Source organism: Temnothorax curvispinosus, unplaced genomic scaffold, assembly GCF_003070985.1.
Source record: "Temnothorax curvispinosus isolate PA1 unplaced genomic scaffold, ASM307098v1 QBEX01013735.1, whole genome shotgun sequence".
Lineage (NCBI taxonomy): Eukaryota > Metazoa > Arthropoda > Insecta > Hymenoptera > Formicidae > Temnothorax > Temnothorax curvispinosus.
In genome coordinates this window covers 275,028-293,612 of record NW_020223515.1, presented here as the reverse complement: position 1 = coordinate 293,612, position 18,585 = coordinate 275,028, and the positions used below count along the sequence as shown (strand labels likewise).

The window sequence follows — 18,585 nt, the reverse complement described above, 5'->3', positions numbered from 1 at the left end:
GGCGAAAGTGGCATGAAAGTAACAGCCATCCCATTGGCTGTCCCTCTGTGTCTTTCTGTGTCCTCCAGGAGAGCAACCAGCCATATGGCCCGGGCCGCTCCTGCGCCGCCACCTCGGGAGATTCCGGGGGTGCGAAATGATATGGAAGTAATGGAGAGCGAAGCGGAGCCGGTTGCGCCTCGACGGGAGATTGAGTCGCGCGATAGAAACAGAACGACGCTGCCGCGCACCGGCGCGAGAGAGCGATGACAGATTGATACAATTCCGGCGAGATTCGACGCGACAGATTTCCTGCCAACTGTTGTCGTTGCGCTGGTCATTACGTCGAATTAAAGCTACGACTGAAAATGTGATCGATCGTGCGGGATTCGGGAATCTGCGAGATCGCTTAGATCTTGTTCACACACATCCTTCTCTTTTAAAATGCACCTTACTGCGATGGAATTTTTTAATCCGCCGAATAATGTATAAAACGTTGAGAATGAAACAAAAGATCGATGACTGCGTGAAATTTACATTTGAAAGATAATTCTTGAATCTTTATCGCATAAAGAACTTTCAAGCTTGACTTCTAATTCGAACATCGTCGAACAAGGCTAGTATATCTCGCGAGCGAAGGATTCTCGACCGGAACAACAGAGGAAGTCAAGGGAGCGGCGGCTTCTTCCTTTGGCCCTGATATCGACTCTGTCGTAACTTGCGGCTTCGGAGGCGAATGCGAGAGGCACGCGAGAGCGTGACGTCGGGGGCTGCGTCGAGGAAACGAGAAGAAGGAGGCTGTGAACCCGGCGTAAAGCTCTCGGGCGAACCTCGCTCCTTATCGATCTGCTCCTGAGACTCCTCCGACGAAGAAGAAGGGAGAGAAGGATCGACACCAAGAAAGCGCGAGAGAGAAAGAGAGAATGGTTTGAGAGAGGGGTGGGCCTTTGCGGGTTTGTATACGTGTAAGATAGACCTCGGTAGAGAGCCGCCTACTCGACCGTGACTCCGCAGCCGAAGCCGAGCCTATCAATATTTCCTCCTGAAATTCACCGTAGCTCCTTCGACAATCCTTCTCTCTTTATATTCTTTTTTTTAGACACTCCCGATTTTATCTTCATCTTTTTCGATGTCATACCCTCACAATAGATGCGTTCGTTTTTTCGATCGTGCGCGACATTTATGCATTTAATGTTCTAAATTTCTTTCATCTTCCTTTTAATTACCATACACATTTCACGTTCAATAATGTCTGATTAATACTCTTTTGACCCGCTAAATGTGTTAAATAAATTGGCGACACGAAATTCCTTTTACTAGAAGAAGAAGAGCTATCTTCGTAAGAACCATGCAAAGGAAACGTTCTTTTTTTAATCACGACGGGCATTCTGCGTTTCATAAAGAGCGCGCAATGAGAACAATAGGAAGAAGTCGCTGTGTCGGCGTCTTTAGCGAATAAAGAAGAGGCTCGGAACTGTTAGCGTCCAATCTTCTCTCCGTTTTTCGCCTATTTTTCCGCTCTCCTCAATCCTGTCTTATATACGGGATATATAACTGTTATTTTTCGCGAAAGCCACTCCATTATTTCGCTCTTCTGGTCCGCCTTTTTTTTTATCTCGCACGACTCCCATGCTACTTCTCTACTCTCGCTCTTTCTCTTTCTGTCCCGCGTTTGCGGACGGGTTTCATTTCGAAGTGCTCCGGCAAAGCAAGACAATACATTATATTAGCTGTATCATTATTTCTCCACCCCGAAGCTAGAAAAACCGGGACATGCTCATAATGGGAGAAATCCCGGTATACTACGCGCTCTGGTCGTTGATGCACCCAGTTCCTGTTTCTTCGTGGCGAAATCCCATTTCATATCGAGACCTTTCTCTCTTTGCACTCTTTTCTTTAAACTAACTTCCAACTGCACCAAAGGTTCGTCGACGAAAGCATGATTCGATCGATTTGAAGATTTTCTTTTTTATTTTCTATTCTTCTCTATCTCCATTTCCCTTTTCTTTATAGCAATTGTCTACTATTGTCTAACAATAAGAGTCGCAGCATTTGTTCGTCAAGTTTATATGAGATGAAGTCGTAACATGACAATCTCTGCGCCGTCATGCCGTTTTGACGATCTTACTTTCCCCTCACGAAACTGCACCGTCATCCCAATGAATTTCATATCTGTCTGTATCGGACAGAAACTATATTCGCTTCGACGCCTCGCGGAATATATATGTAACATTTAAAGTCCTTCTCGTTATCAGTCGTTATACAATTAGCCTGCGGGAGTACGTACTGAGTGCGTGGGCATTTTCTAAAGGGACCCAAACGCGTGCGCATTTCTATCTGTTACTCGTCGAGCGGAAATGCATTTACTTGTACCGAATGGATAGGGCGGAAGGTTGCGGGTTCGGTGTACGTGAGTGGGTGATGGTACGTTGGATAGGTGCATGTAGATAGCGGAGCGAGGTAGATAGGTAGGTAGGTAGGTAGGTAGGTAGGTAGGTAGGTAAGTATCCGCGGAGTAAGTTTTTCCAGGCGATCTGCTCTCCGGATTCAGATCAATACCCGCCATCTGGGCCTCGAATCGGGGGATAGGGACAAGGAGGAAAAGGAGTCGTAGTAGCGAGAAGGAGACCGTGGCCAAAGAGAGGAGGCGAGAGCGAGAGGGAGCGAAGAGTGAGGAGGAGGCGAGAGCGTGTGCCGGAGGTGGAGCCGGAGGTGGAGGAGTCACTCGAGCAACAAGCCACCGCCGCACCCTCGACTGCAATCCTAGACACATCGAAAACCTCGGCCAGAAAGTAATTCTGTACATACACACGCCCACGTTTCACGCTACTGTGACCGCACGACGCGAATAGTGGAAGAATGAAAATATGTGCGAGGTAACTCTTATGATGGGGCAAAGTAAGCTTGACGAAACACCAGGGAATGTGACGGAGAGAGGTTAATTGCTTTCTATTTGGGTAACCACTGTTATGTGAGTTTATTCAAAACTTTCTCTCGTGGTGTAACAATTACTTTATGGTATAGCTACAAGAGCTACAAAGAAAATCGTGAAAAAGTAGGAAAAAGAAAAATTGATTAAGTCGAAGATCGTCACTTTATGACTGAATCGAAAGAATGGATTTTTACGGCGATTGAGATTCTCGCAGGAGAATGCAGTATCGCAAGTGTAATTGTGGCCGGACTAATCTCTCGCGCGCAACCACGACGCGGAATTTAAATAAGCGGCCGCGCATAGCACTTACGTCGTTACGTGGGCGCTAACTCATTTGCGTGCGTTTCCATTAGCGGCTGCGGTCCGTAGAAATCGCGTTAGTGAATTTCACTTGCCGGCAATTCGATTCGCATTACGCTCTATTTCATTATCGACTGCGTGCACGCGAGAAAGACAGAATCGGACCTTGGAGAAAGATAGCCTGGCCCTTGTAAACTAAGCGGGAGATAAGGTCTTAAGTAGCGACTGATTAAATCTCGGGACATATGCGAGCCGATCAATGGTACCCCGGTGTCTCCTCCTCTCGGTCGCTTCTCTCTGTCCCTTCCTGTCCTACCTACCTACCCACGCATTCCTTTTCCAGCAGTGTACCCTTGTAGCTTTTCAGTTGGTCGAAAGGGGATCGAGTCGTTCAGTTTGTGCGGTGCTGATACGCTGTAATGCTGTCCCGCGGGAGCTCACTCCCCCTCGCTCTCGCTCTCGTAAGGGCGGCCCTACAACATCCTAGGGTACTCGTGTTCCGTTGGCCCGCCGCATCGTCGGGCGACGCAAAAACACTTGAATTAATCGGCCCGGTCCCGAAGGAACCTGCGAAAGGTCAATAGGATCGGGGTGACGGGCCGGATGCGTACTTATCTCGATGCACATACGAGGGTGTGCTCTCGTCGAACACTCCGCGCCCGGGCGCGCGCGCGCAAATAGCTGATCGCGTCCCTATCGCCAGTGATCGGTTGAAGCATATGTCGCGATTCTTCGGGTAATCACTGGGAACGACGTAATCTATTGTCTTCCACCCGCAATTAGTGAAATAAAGTGACATTTCTTCATAAAACGTGTCTTTATACTAGAAAAATTGTCGGAGCATCGACTCACCGATTGATGGAAGAGACGGATGGCACGTTGTCCTGCGAGCAAATGCCTTCGGCCAGCAATCTGTCCCTGATCTCCCACGCGAACATGGTCGGATTGTCCCTCTTGTAATTAGCAATCGCGTCGACGACCGGCGGCGTTGCTACTTTCGGTTTGGAGCCTCCTATGACACCGGCTTTGAAACTACCGGTCTCATAATACCTACAAAATAAAATTCACGTAACATTACAATTAATTTTATCTTATGAAATAATCACAACACGCGGAAGGAAGAAATCTTTTGATCGGTCTTAAACTGCACTTGAAAGCGCGATGCCGACAAGAGATCGGTTGCCAAAGTTCGCAGTTTGTCTTTCTCTCTCTTTCTCTCTTTTGCTCTATCACGGAACATGGGAGGTCGAGAGGGGAAAAAGAGAGAGGAACGAACGTTTTTCCCGCGGTGGGCGGCCAACGTCGGAATAACGAATCGCCGTCCAGCGGCGCGTCAACGACCGGCTGTTTTAAAACAAACGGCTTCTGGCCTCCCGCTGTTCCCTCCCTCTCTTTGCTCTTTGGACCTCTCTTCGTCCCTCTCGTTCTCTCATTCGTTCCTCTTCCGCCGGGCCTCCCACCGGCGGGGTGCGTATATATGCGCGCGAGATGGACAATCGCGATTGGCCCGCCGTGAACGCGCCCTTTGTGCCTAATTAGTTAAATAATATCTTCGCTCGTGCTTAAATTCAATTACGCCGAATGGCCCGCAATAATGGTTCGCTTGTGGGCCGCCTTGATGGATGTGGGTCCGCCGCCGCCGCCGACGCCGCCGGCGGCGGCGTCGGCGTCGGCGTCGACATCGACTCATACCGGCTGGATATCTGGCCAATTTTGTGTGCGCGCGTGTACCTTTGTGCGTGTACTGCGGAACATGAACACGCTCCAGTATTAGACCTCTGCATTTTTCGGTAAAAAATATTTGCGCGAATAAAAACGTCGTAACAGGTTTTTTGCGTTGCATGTTACAGGAAAAATGGGTTTCGTATTGTTGAGCCGAATTATAGTCCTTTGCGACAACCTGATCCTTTGTACGAATTTTGATTGTTGTAGAAGGATGAAAATTTTTTAATTAAAACTGTAACGTATATTTCTATATTATCTTAGAATGAATAATATCACTCTTTGGGAAATATGTTACTATTTTTGAATATTTTGTTATTATAATTGTCAGATTGCATTGATCTATCAATTGATATTTTATTGTATTGTCGAAAAAAGAAACATTTGATCGTAAATCTACAGCTGAAAGTATTATACAATCGGATAGCCTTGAACAGACCTGGGTCTCGCCATCCCCACGAAATTATTGCGATCATATCTGGTGTAAAACCCTATTTCAAGCCCACATGGCAATGCTCACCCGTTAATATTTCGTCCCCTTTATTCCGCCTCCACCGTGAAATGGCCATTAGATCGCGCGATTTTTCAAATTGCCTTGCCATCGTCGGCGTGTTACTCACCCTTGCTGTATTAATACAGATTTAAATGGATTCGAAACAGTCTTGCGCGAAATCGAAAGCACCACCTCCGTGAAAAAATGGCATTATTTACGCCCTTCATTACGAGGCCACAATGCCTCGTACTGATTTTCACGTTAACATTAAAAGTGTAGCGTTGACGCAAGAAGTGGATTGTATAATTGTAATAATAGAATAGGTTACAGAAAAATGTTAATTATTCAATCGCTAATTGAATGAGAAGTTAATAAAATGTACATTTGCATAACGTCACGACACGAGCGAGAAAAGACGTATCGTCATCACATTTGCACGCTAGTAAAAGATGTTTTGCAGGACTCGAGAATCATAACATTTTACATAGTCCCCAGAATCCACGACGTATCTAGAATATAGAAGCAGATTCACGAGCGTGACACAAAGAACAACAAGACTACGATCCCTCTCGCGTTTCTTCTTTCGAATGTAACCCTAAAGAAGAAGAGCACTTTGTATATCTCCGACGCGGCAGTCAGAAAAGGTTTTCCGAGCAAACGGGGAACGACTCGATTTCATGGGGTCACCGGCATCGGACTTTTCAACGCCGTCTTCGTCAACGATTTTACGAACCCTCGCCTGAAGTCGAAAAAATCCCGGTATCCGGTTTCGCTTAGATTCGGCGAACGAGGCATCACGACGCGCGGCATTCTCGTTCTATCAGCGACGCGTGACTGCATAAACTGCTTGCGTCGGTGTTAACGATGTCACGTCGGTATCGTCGTCGTCGTCGTCGTCGTCGACAGGCCCTATGTTTTCACTGTATTTTCGGGTCATAAAGTCACATCCGCACACCCCACACGGAAGAACTATGTATTTAGATGGAATTAGCACTAAGTTCTCCACTGTCTACGTTTAAATTTAGCAGCGCGTAGCACTCGAAAACCATAGCGCTTGTATCGGACTGTTAACGAGATTGCGTTATTACCCTTCGGTACTCGTGACATTACTTCCGGATCCTTCGGTGCTGAAATCCAAGATTTAAATTGTTCGAAATTTGCTCTCTCATATTTTGACGCACAAGTGAAATTCAACCGATGGATCGCGCGCGACATTCACATTGTTAATGACGAAATCTCGTTTCTGTGACTCGATCCTCGCTCGAAAAGGGGTCCGCGCCGAAGAAAAGAAGAGGAAATGGTAACTTTAGTCGTGGCAGTAAATAATCCAGTCGGCCTTTATTATGCGGGATTCATGAAAGAGCGCGTATATGACAATGATATTCAGTCGGGGGACGCGAATGACGTTCGGACCATCAAAGCGGCACGAGGCCACCCGTTATATAGCGGAGCGGGGGTCTGGAGGGTGGAAAAAACATGGAAACCGCATATCGTCGAGCACCCCCGCGTTGCGAGGGTATGAGGACTGGTTCCTTCCTTCCGGCTTCGTCGTCTCTCTGTTCATCCCTCGGATTCGTTCGTTTCGCGATTCTAACAGCGTCTTTAATTAAATTGCTTCGGGAAGAGCAGTCTCTCTTTCTCCCGCGCGCGCGTTTTTTGCCTTCTCATCTTCTCTCTTTCTATCCGCGATTCGAACGACCTTGGCCACTTCGCGGCGCGGAAATTGCGGCGTGGCATTTGGCAAGACAAACTTGATTCCCTCATAAATCACTTGCCCTTCGGCGACGTTGTTTGCTCGTTATCCGCTCTCCGAACTTGGCAAATGCGATTTTCAGATACAATTATACATTTCTGATACGTCTCAGTTAATTGCTCAAGGAATACTTACACCGTTCAAATAAATAAGTCACGTTTCAGAGATTTAATTTTAATCTTTACGTGAGATTTGATTTTTTTAGAGATTTGATTTATTCGCGGATTCAGATTAACAATTTCGCCCATCTTGCCCGCTGTCCTGGAAGGTATTCGGTATTCGGTGGGAGGCTGCGGTTGTAACGGATACGAAAAGAGTGCGGCACTCACCTCGACAGTATCTTGGATACACAGCCATGAGATACCCTGAGTTGTCTCGAAATGTCGCACGGTCGGACGCCGCTGTGCGCTAGCTCGACGATCCTCTGCCTGACTACATCCGGTAGGGGCCTTCCGTTCACAAAGACGCCGCCGAGTTGGTTGACTCCGCCATGACCTGGAAAAATGTGGATCGATAATGCATTAGTCGACTAAGACTCAACTCTTTGAACTTGGTAGTAAATCCGAGCATTATAACGTTTATATCAGAAGAAATATGCTATATTGGTATTGTATAGCAAAAACACGTAAGCCGCCTCAATATTGTCTATACTGTCTCGGTTTTAAAAGCTGTGATAGTGCCGGACACGAATTCAAAAGGTTAATATATCAGCCATGAACAATCTACCGTGAAATCACGGTGTTAAATGCGATTTGCGTGTGAATTAGGCTTCACGCGCGTGCTAGATCCACGATCGTTAAAGGAAGCTGGCAGAACGGATCGCAAACGCCAATGTAAATCTTCTGTCTCGAGCGGTCTATCGCTACGGAATTATTCCACTTGACAGATTCCGTGAAAGAATGTCGTACCGTTGCCGACGAGATTTTCTGTTGAGAGAGCGACTTGTCTCACACGCTTTGTTTATTTGTTTGTTTGTTTGTTTTAAAAATAATGATTTATTACACACACATACACACACACATATTTACTTTTATGTTTGACATCTGTATAAATCTATGGTATCTAATAGTCGTAGTGACATAATAAAGCGCGCGATAGATCGAACGCGACGGGAGCAAAACGCAAACTTTAATATTTCTGCCGGCTCATCATTTTCGTAACATCGAGAAATATTCCAGGGTCAATGTTGCGAGAGCATTCATTATTATTTCATTATTATAGTTTACACCCCGCTGCCATTCGTGTCTGTTCTATGCCGCCGCATTCGCAGGCTTCATTTTCGCGCGTTAAAGCTGCCTAATGCGATAAGTTCGAGCCAATATCGTAATGGAGGGTTCTGCGTCGCGACATATGTCTCCCTATTCGTGCCAGTGCACCGATGATTCGATGATCATCGTTGTTTCCGATGAACCCTCGACGACAATGAGTTAAGTTGGCCGCTATCGCTCTTATGGCAGCCTGGCTGAATATTTTTTCTGCTTGACACTTGTTCCGACAAATACATTCTTATATCGGGATGAGCAAATAATAAATTCGGGAATTATTGTTATTCATATACTTTCAAGTTTTCTGATTACAATTATCATCTAATTACAATTTTCGACGTTTTCTCCGTTCGTCGTAAAGTCAATTCGAAGGAATAAATTAAACGTGTGACAACGAGTCATCGTCACCGACATCGCGCGCGCGTTTGCATTTCCATCCGAGGGGTTTCGTAATTACGGTAACACCGCGATCTATGAGGCGTGAACCACGACATTTTTTTGCCGTTTGACCGTATATCGTATCGTTCACTCGATGATCTCGCCGTCGCACGAAGACAATGAGGTCTCCGCGATCATTACTGGAAACGATACGCGCTTTCCGGTCGCAAATCAATTCGCTCTCGCGTTTATGGTCGCATCCCCGCGGCGCGGCCGGTAGTCAGGGGGATAGTTGTTGGGATCATGGTGGCATTGCCAGAGCGAAAGCACCATGACTACCCTACGCGCACACACGCCGTCACGCCTGCTGACCACAGCTATACGAGGGCTCTGAGTCCGGCCTGGACCACCCCCGAATCGGCTAGCTGCCGCTACTGCTATTGCTACTGCTACGAGTTTTGCTGCCGTCGCTGGAACTGGCCACCATATTACTGGGGCTTATTGCCGTCGCTCCGTGCCGTTCCGCACTTCTGGGATACGTCGAATCGAGAGATGCAACGTCTCGTCTACGTAATTACGTTTCTCTTATATTGTCTATATGTCGCAACTTTTTCTTTATATCTGGGAATATAATATAAAAAATTGCGGGATTTGCTAGAAACTATCGTGGTAACGAAAAACCAAAACAAGCTTTCGATTTTGACTAGCCTGAAGAAGATTGATGACGTTCGTTACTTTTCGTTTTATTTGCTTCGAAGTGTTTCAATAGAAATAGAAATCTCTTATTCGATGAAGATTCGATAGGATGCGTTCACGATCGTCAATCAATGACTCGCACGCAATTTCGAGCTATATCCAAGTTAGTGATTCCATAAAATTGGATTTATGATTTTATCACCGTTTCGATTGACAATCGGAGAGAGAAATCCAATAGTGTTTTTCCTAATCAATTCTAAGCAATTGGAACCGCTGATATAAAAACATCGATGCAAAATAAGATGACCTGGCTGTGCGCCGAGCTGCTGCGGACTACTTCCGGACAAATGCGATCCCCATCGGCTGAGTCGCCATTACATTTTCATTACGCGACGTGCCCATGTCTCAATGGCTACTGCCGCGCTAACGATATCCTTGAAATCTCGTCGCGGTCTGAATTGAGATAACTCAATCCGGTTTGCGTTGTCTCTCAGATCTCATCAAAGCCGATTTCTCCAGAGAAATGATATTTACAATGATAAGAAAAAATATTTTTGCGAATATTGACGCGTTTTTTAAAGGAATGAAATTATTTAAGACGCATTAATTATAATTTATCAATTTTACAAAATATGTAGATTAGCTCTTTCGAATTTAGAGATGTCTATTAAGAGAATTTAAACTTTGTATACGGTGGAAATATTTGATTGCACACATATGCGAGGAAACTTATACAGCCGTCGTTCCACATTTGTGTGCTAGCGGAATGGAGGACCGATCCAGGAGAATTCCAGAGCCAATAAAATGAGCCCTAGTGATACACGATCGGCGATTCGGTACGTGTGTATATTGGAAGCCAAGAACTTTGATATAGATTCCCGTGTAGTCACTCGATATTTCTCCAGCATCGCGCTGCTTTGTTCCCGTATTACATTACGCCTTGGCGTTATGTATTGCCGGCACGCCTGAATACGACGGACTTTATTACCTGTTGGCTAGAAAAATACGCGTACAAGTGTAATTCATCGGTATAGCGTGCGATGCCTTAGAATTTCGCTATTGTAATCAGAACAGTTATGCCGTAATTGAAAAGCACGTTAATGTCATTCATAATAAAGATTTGATTAGATTTTCTCATTGACGGACTATACTAGTGAATAATGCACAACAAACAATGACACAACGTAATATATGAGATAATATATATACATGAATAAAAATGTTGTATTCTTAAATTTCTCGAGTTGTAAAAAGCATGCACACGGTTCGTTATAGATAATTTTACAACACGTGGCCGATCAGTGATTGCCGTCATTCTTGTTAATGTTGCATAGTTATTAGCATTCCATTAGATTTAACGGACCAGCTGCGCGCTCATAAACGGAACGTACGGTGATTTTGATTGCTACAACTTTAAAATAACGCTCGAACTAATTAATACGGTCCGACTGAGGATTGAGTGGAAATGCTTGCGGATCGGCGAACTTGTTATTTTTATATGTAATGCTCTAGACAAAGTTATGCGAGAAATCATTTCTTAATAGACAAATTATAATAATTTGATTAATAATTTTTTACAACGAGATGGACCAAACACATTATTATAGAAACTGTCGGATGCGCGACATTTTTTTTTTACAAATTCAAGGGAAGAGAGAGTTTCAAGGTTTTTGCGAATAGCTCCTACGCAGATCGTCAGCTACAATGATTGCGGTTTAGTTTTTCGTCGGTACCGGTACCGCTACGGCTCAGTTAACGATCGAAGGCCACTGGATTTCTTGTTTTCGCACTCTCGTTTACCCACCGATACCGTGGATTCGCGACTCTTTTCTGATCCTCTCATCTTGTTTGCTCTATTTAATCGATGCTCCGTCGGCGAACTCCAAGAGAAATCGTGTAATCTCGAGAGAATCGTTTTACACGCGAGAATGTCGCGTTTCGCGGTTCTTCTTGCATTAGTTATCGACATCCGCTGATAATCGCATTTACATCGAACTTATGCGCAGCTTCGAGTCGCGTTAGAAGAAATATAAAATGTAAAGAATAGACGGTAAATTGAAAGCAACGAAAAAACTCCTCGTATGAAGAAAAAGTCTCCGATCGCAAGGTTAGATCCATTTATATCTAGAATATCTATTAAAATCATGCCGTTATGGTTGCCACCGGCCGCAAGTACTTGTTAACGTGAGCTGAGAATTAACGAACAAAATAGAATCGTGACGATTGAAATTTATCGACGCTATCGAGTATATTCGCGATATATCAATAGTCTAACAAGATAAAAGAAGAATTGTGTAAGACAATAACATTGTAACGATAAATTTTGATTTGAAATTATAATCCAATTTGAAATATACGTATATCACGCGCGAATATAAGCAGACTCGGATAAATTATTCAGTCGTGCTAGTTATGACGGTGAAGAAGAGAAGAAAATAAAAAGAGGCCTATACTTTCTAGCGAGACGTTTAAAAAATATATGTAGAGTTAAATATCTTACAAGTGTAATATTCCATCATGTTTTGATTATATCGGTAGGCACTACTCAGAGTAGTGCTGAGGTCCATCGCGGCACTTCCAGGCCCGACGGCCATCGGGAATCCAGCTGCCTGCTTCTCCCGGAGCGGAGCAGATTTTATATGTAATGTATTAAATGCATCCGAAGGACGGGCGGTCCTATTGACCGCCGATAAAGACCTCTCACAGATTTCCAGAAGTGGCTTTCGTCTCTTTTTTACGGGAACGAAGTGGGTCGGTCTATGGTGATGCGATACAATGACTGTCATCAGGAGCGTCTTTGTGGCGGACGACGGGTGGCTGTGGATACCCGGTCGGCCGTCGCTTCATCTTCGAGAATCAAGTGCCGAGTGTCTCGCTGCACCGTCGAAAAATCAAATCTGACCTACAACTCGCACGTTCACAAATGTCGCGCAGTACCATTCACAACATCGTCCACATGAGCGGTCAAAGATCCCAGTGTCCGCTCAAATCTCACGTGCGAGAGTTTTCACGCGCGCTTTATGTAATATTTTCGACTCTTCCTAGGAGACATATTGCACATAGTCCTTATACGTACGCGGTATGTGAAAAGTATGAAATATCAACGACGAACTTGTATGTTACAGGTACACTCGAGATATGATATACACGACATGCACTGCTGTTATCGTTCGTCACAATCACCAATCCAGCTCACTGCATCCAAGTAGTCATGCGTCTCGTCGACGACACAAAGGTGAGAGTTTAACATGTCCAACGTTTCAGTAGGTAGTCAACGCTTATCACTGTATTCGATCCGCTGAACACGCTGAGATGTGGATTTTCTCAAGACGGCATTACAGAATATGTCGCGTTATTCAATACAACATTCATCCCGTGAATTATTGACAAGCGATAGACAGGCGCGATAGTGAACCGGTTGGTCGAATCCGAGATACGCGCGGGACGTCGAGCTTGGCGACAAACGAAACGCCAAACGCTCTCCGTCCAGGCGCGAAGTTCTTAATGGCTTCGCGGTATGCGGAAAGAAGGGAAACAAGTCTCGTTCACGTCCGTTGGTCGTTATCGTTATCAGCTGCCGCGGTTGTTTTCGTGCTCCCGAAGAAGCGACGCGAGCCGTGCCGCCACGGCAAAACCGGGCCGACGACGTCGAGGAGTACGAAGGTGGCTTCTGCCGACGGACACACGTGACTTCGGACAGCTTTTCGACCCCCGCCTCGCGGCGGCGAGCTTTCATCCCCACGCCGCGCTCGACCCCGCCTTTTGCATCCCTCGATCAGCATCCAGCCGGGCCCGATTGGTCGGCGCGATGTAACCGCCGGGTGGGAGAGCACCCTGCGACGAGGGGTTTCTACGGAAACGGCGGCGGCGTCGCGCGGGATAACCTCGTTATTGGCATCGCGGCGACCTCGGCGGGAACGAGTATGGGACCCTCGGATGACGGGTGCGGGGAGGCAGGAGAGTGGCGGAGGACGGTGGATCTCGGGATGGAAGAGAGACGAAGGCGAGCGCGAAATAAACGCTCGCCGGCTGGTCTACCGCCAACAGTCCCGCGCGAAATCACGCGGCGCACACCCCTGTGAGCACTGCTTATTCATGAGAGTGTCCCTCTTCTCCGGGAGAGAAGAGGTCGTACCTCTTGGACTCCCTCGGATGTCGCGCCCTATCGATTTTATTTATTTAAAAGTTACCCGCCCCGGTTTCTCTCCACCGTACGGCCGCTTCTGCGGCGTGTGGCATTTCATTCTGCGGAATGGATCATGGCGTTTTGATCGCTGATCGATGAGAGAGAAATTCAAGGAAAGGAAAAGAATGGGAGAAGTACGCGAAGCAAGGTTGAACAAAACGTATTTGTCGATTTGTCGTTAACGAGTTCACGACAATTGAATTTTCATAATAATTCAAGTCTTTGGATCTCATACGATTTTCAAAATGTATCTTCAGAAATTTTCGTGGAATTGTTTTTCTGATAGTTTCCTTCTTCGATTGTTTCTATTTAATTCTTCTTCCTCTCGTATTGTTATAATTTATTCATTTTATCGATCCTTCTGTACGCAAAGAGCAATTCAAGGATATCGAATGGCTATAAACTTATTTATCGTCACATTTTAGAGATGAAGGGTCAGAAAAGAACAATGGCGGCCAGACGAAGCCACGCAGCCAAATATATTTAAAAATTAATGCTGGTCGGCTGGTATACTGCCAATATTGCGCGAAATTATTTGATTGTCTCTCCTTCAGCGGGAATCTATTTCTTCGAATTTCCAACTTTAAATCGAGTTTTGTTCAACAATTAGTCTTTTTTTTATTCTTTACGTACGAAATTATTCTTCTCTACACCTTTCACGGCAATCTCTTCGTCATCGATTTGTCATCACCAACAATTCACTAAAACATGGAGGTAGTGGAGACTATTATATTAGAGATGTTTCGGTTTAGTTTGTAAAGATTGCTTGAGCACGATGTTTTGTATACAATCGTATGCGATCCTATTTGTATTATGGCGTTACAATAACTTAGCACTGAAAGGGTTAACGCTCTTGGAGCGTATCGCGCGACGTCCCGCGGCATGCATCGCCGCGATTAATTACGAGACTGATTACGTGGAGACAAATACCGTGGATACCGCTCACGGACTCTGCCGCGGGACAGCAAAGGTGGCCGAGGGAGAAAAGGGCTTTGCAATCTACACATTGCGAGGTGGGGAAGTTAAAGCGCGGAAGGTGGAGCGCGATGTATACTACTGGTTTATGAACTGCGCCGTACTCCCTCTCCTGTGCAACGCGTTCCTTGGGAACTTATTCTCGGACATGATACGTATCGTGAAATATAGATACTTATTCGCCGGAAGAGAGTTACAGTTTATAACGCTTAAAAGTTCGAATGGTACAAACTATTCGACATTTATCGCTCGTAAATAGAGCCGCTCATCTCTGTATTATTTATATTTGTCAAATCGCTTACATTTTGTTCATATACCTATAACATATCTTAATGTTAAATTTAATCAAATTGTGCAGCGTTGTGTTTATATGCGTAAAGCCTGAAATAAAAAGAAAGAGAGAGACAGACTTTTTATCTGTAAAAATTAAAAAGATTCATTTTACATCAAAATGATCAACTGGATCGTATAGTATCATCCTTTCTGAATGTTACGCCGAGAAGGAAGAAACTGGGCCCTATTCTGAGCCGCATGGATCGGGCCGGATCGCCCGGAAGGTGCGGTCAGGCATCGTCGTCGTTGGTGGGACCGTCGTTAGGCCGCGAATCTCACAAGGGTCCGGTTTACATTTGAGTGCGTTCTTTTGCGAGTTCTTTCTCTCTTTCTTCCTTTCCAGATCCCCGCGTCGCCTCCTCCGCCCTCTCGGCCTGCGCACGCTGACACTAGATACCCGACATCGCGAAACTTTACATGTGTGTCTTGTCAAAACGGTGTCGTTGCGCAACCGGTGTACGCGACACCGACACTCGCACTCGGGCGAAACGAAACTTCCTAGCAGCAACACGGTCGATTCGATCGTCGATTCGTGAGAATATCGACGGAACTCGCGCGGGAAGCGTACAAAGTTACGAGACATACTCGACTTTCGAGACATACGTGTGAGAAAGATTTTTATTTTTCGCTCTTGGTTGCTCTAAGAGGTTGACCTTACTTCACCGACGAGAATTTTTAATTTTCAAACAAGAATTCACTTATTCAGGGATTTGTAATTCTCTAATTCACATCGCCGTGCACGTTTTCTTATAGAGGCGACATGATGATAAATTAGTATTTTGTGGCGGATCCTTGGAGAGATCCCGATGCTTATTTTCACCCCTCGCAAAAATTCTTGCTTCACCTGACGCGTGATCCTCACGAGCACGGACCCTTCATTCGTCATTACTACGCCGGTGAACCTAATCTCTCGAGGATCTCGTTCGAGATTACGCTTTGGCATATCATTTGCCTGAACGAACGAGCGGCTCCGGCCGCGTTGACGGGTAATATGTCCTCTACATGATTGCACCGGTGCTCGACGCTGAGACGACGCATTTGTAGGCGAATAGGGACGCACCGTGGACCCGGAGGCCCTGCGGTGTAGGCGGCGGAGGGTAGGAAGCATCGCTGCGGTGTACGCGGGGGCAAATGCAGATGAGGTCACCGTACGGGGTGCATCGATCATTGGGGTAATGCGGCTGCATCGTGCTCTTGGCTGTCCCTAATCAGTGCCTAGACGAGCTACTATCCTTCCTAATCTATGCGACCGACCGCCGCATTAATCTCCTTTATCATAGTGCAAGAACGAAAAGTTCGCGAAACTATAACGGGGCATCTGTGAAATTAACGATATTGTTAAGGTATACGTCATATGATAATATATGTTCTTATCGCTCGTTACGATTCAGAAATTACGGTGAAATTACCGGCGAATATATTTCTTTTCGAAAAGAGAGATTCTATCTTATCCTGATAGAAATTACGAGCGCAAGGATTAAGCTGCTCCACGATTTAACTCCGGTAGCATCCAAAGGACATTTTCATTGTCGCATAATCTTGTAACGGTTACACAAAGAATTTACCCCCGACAAAGTTCCTCCGATGGCGGTACTATAGCGGGAGGAAAGAAAAGGTGGGCGGCGATAACTCACAAGATTTGATGTAAATAGCGCACTTACTTATTCGCCAGTGTCGCACGGCAGAAGTTAAAAATACGGAGGGTAAGGTGAGGGGTTGCTCGTGCGGGAAGGGAAAGAGAAGGCGACTTTTTTGCGTAATGAAAGCAATCAATTCAAGTCCCTGCCGTCTCCACCATTCTGCCGAGAGTGGTAGCCGCGCTCTCTCGATCCTTCCATCTCACCCGTTCTCCCTTACGTCGCGTCGCTTGGTCCTGTTAAGGACGTAGGAAAGGAGGTGGCGGTGGATAGCAATAGTGGTGGTAGTAGCGTCTCACCCTCGTTTCACCGCACCGTGCCCACCCTCTTTCTTGCCACCCCAACGGTGGCCGCAACCACTTTTGTAGTCATCATAAAATGCCCTGCTTTCAAGTTCCGACGATTGCTACTCTTTTTTTTCGGTCCTCCCATTGCGAGGGTAGTGCGGCGGTGGAGAATAACGAAGTGGGGATCGCGCGAGGCGAAGGGAGAGCGACGCGTAGAGAATGAGAGGGGGCGGCTGAGGTGGCGGTTAATTCTGAGCATTCCTGCCGGGGAACGCGGGTATGGAAGGACGATCTCTTTAAAAGAGCACTAAAGTATCGTTAATCTTAAGAAGAGGAGCTCTTACTTTCGCCCGGACAGACCGGTTAGACGCGTCCGCTTGATACAGAAAGAAATTGCAACGCCTTGAAATAAATCCTCGTCGTTCTGCGACGGGACTTTGCCGGCGCGATACAGTTATTTTATTACTTAAAAAAAAAACAGATTTTTCCATATTCCGACAGTATGTTTCATTCAATTAATTATATCGCAATTGAATGATAACATCAATTTTTATAGCATATTGTGAAATTTAATCAGATTCGCTAATTGACTGTACGTAGCATATATATATATGTATATATATATAGTCAGATAATTAATATAATACGCGAGAATTTTTTGTAGATAATCTTAATGTAAATGTGTATTACGTTTATCTTTCTGAAATACGTGATAATGTTACGAGAATGGGATTCCTTGACAACAGACAAAGAAGCAACTTTCCCGCGGGAAATGCTAAATGTCAAATACACAACCCTCCGACACTCCCGCGGGAGCTAAAGGCCAAAGCATCATAATATGATTACGTTCTGTTCGTTATCCCCTTGTTTAGAGACACGATTATTATTGTGCGTCGAGCATCGTCGACAGATTTATGACAATGTGTAATATAATATCGGACGATTCGACTGCAAAAATGATGGATCATCTTCATTCAAACGTACTTTTTCCTTTGTCTTTTTTCCTTTATATTTGTGAATTATATTACACCAAATACTTAATCAAATTTTTATAATATTTTTCTGAATTATTTCACACTCATTCTTTAAAGCGTCCACTCGTATCATGATACAATAACTTGGATTTTCTTCTTTCCTTACGTAGACGACAAAAATAAAAGATACTATTTGCGTTTGTACCGAAGAATAATAGGGAGAGAAATTGGATTCTTGCGCTTCTCCCGAGCAAGCTGCATTTCTAGAAGCTCTCCGTATTAAGCATGAATAACGTTACGATGATGGCTGGAAGAAGGGTTGTGTCGCGCGCATAAGGGGGACGCACTCGAGTGGTTTGTCGTCGTCGTCTTGCGGTGGCGGTGGGTGGAAAACCTGGAGGATTCGCCCTCATAGTGTAGCTAGGCGCGAGGGGTGGTAGCTGAATGTAGCGAGTACGGGACACGTGTTGTCGCGTGCCGCGGTGGACGTCCGTGATCTATGCGCCGTCACTACGCCTCACATATATGGAAATTATTGCCACGCAATCCGGATACGCTGCTTTTCGACGCTGCGCGCTATACGCGCATCGCGGACCCATCTCGATTTAGCCGAGTATTTTAAAAGCTATCGATCGGCGACAAAGCGAGAGAGGTCCTCCGTACGCTCGGATTTCG

At 45.6% G+C, this 18,585-nt stretch overlaps 2 protein-coding genes across 10 annotated transcripts in view; one reads left to right on the top strand and one right to left on the bottom strand.

Annotated features, from left to right (window-relative positions):
- LOC112463921 overlaps positions 1-18,585 on the top strand; it is a 157,150-nt gene that overhangs the window by 34,871 nt on the left and 103,694 nt on the right. Inside the window, exon 2 of the mRNA XM_025030619.1 lies at positions 12,644-12,753. Coding sequence (XP_024886387.1) covers positions 12,657-12,753 — 97 coding nt within the window. The 5' untranslated portion in view covers positions 12,644-12,656. The remainder of the gene's footprint in view (positions 1-12,643; positions 12,754-18,585) is intronic.
- Positions 1-18,585, bottom strand: part of LOC112463916 (paired box protein Pax-5-like) — a 119,843-nt gene that overhangs the window by 21,381 nt on the left and 79,877 nt on the right. For 7 of the 9 annotated variants that reach the window (XM_025030608.1, XM_025030609.1, XM_025030615.1 and 4 more), the window contains exons 1-3: positions 12,019-12,653; positions 7,509-7,674; positions 4,064-4,261 (exon numbers count right to left, since the gene is read on the bottom strand). In XM_025030608.1, the coding sequence (XP_024886376.1) occupies positions 4,064-4,261; positions 7,509-7,674; positions 12,019-12,304 (650 nt within the window). In that variant the 5' untranslated portion in view covers positions 12,305-12,653. Of the gene's footprint in view, positions 1-4,063; positions 4,262-7,508; positions 7,675-12,018; positions 12,654-18,585 lie in introns of those variants that run through there. The other 2 variants (XM_025030610.1, XM_025030611.1) reach the window with 1 other exon arrangement.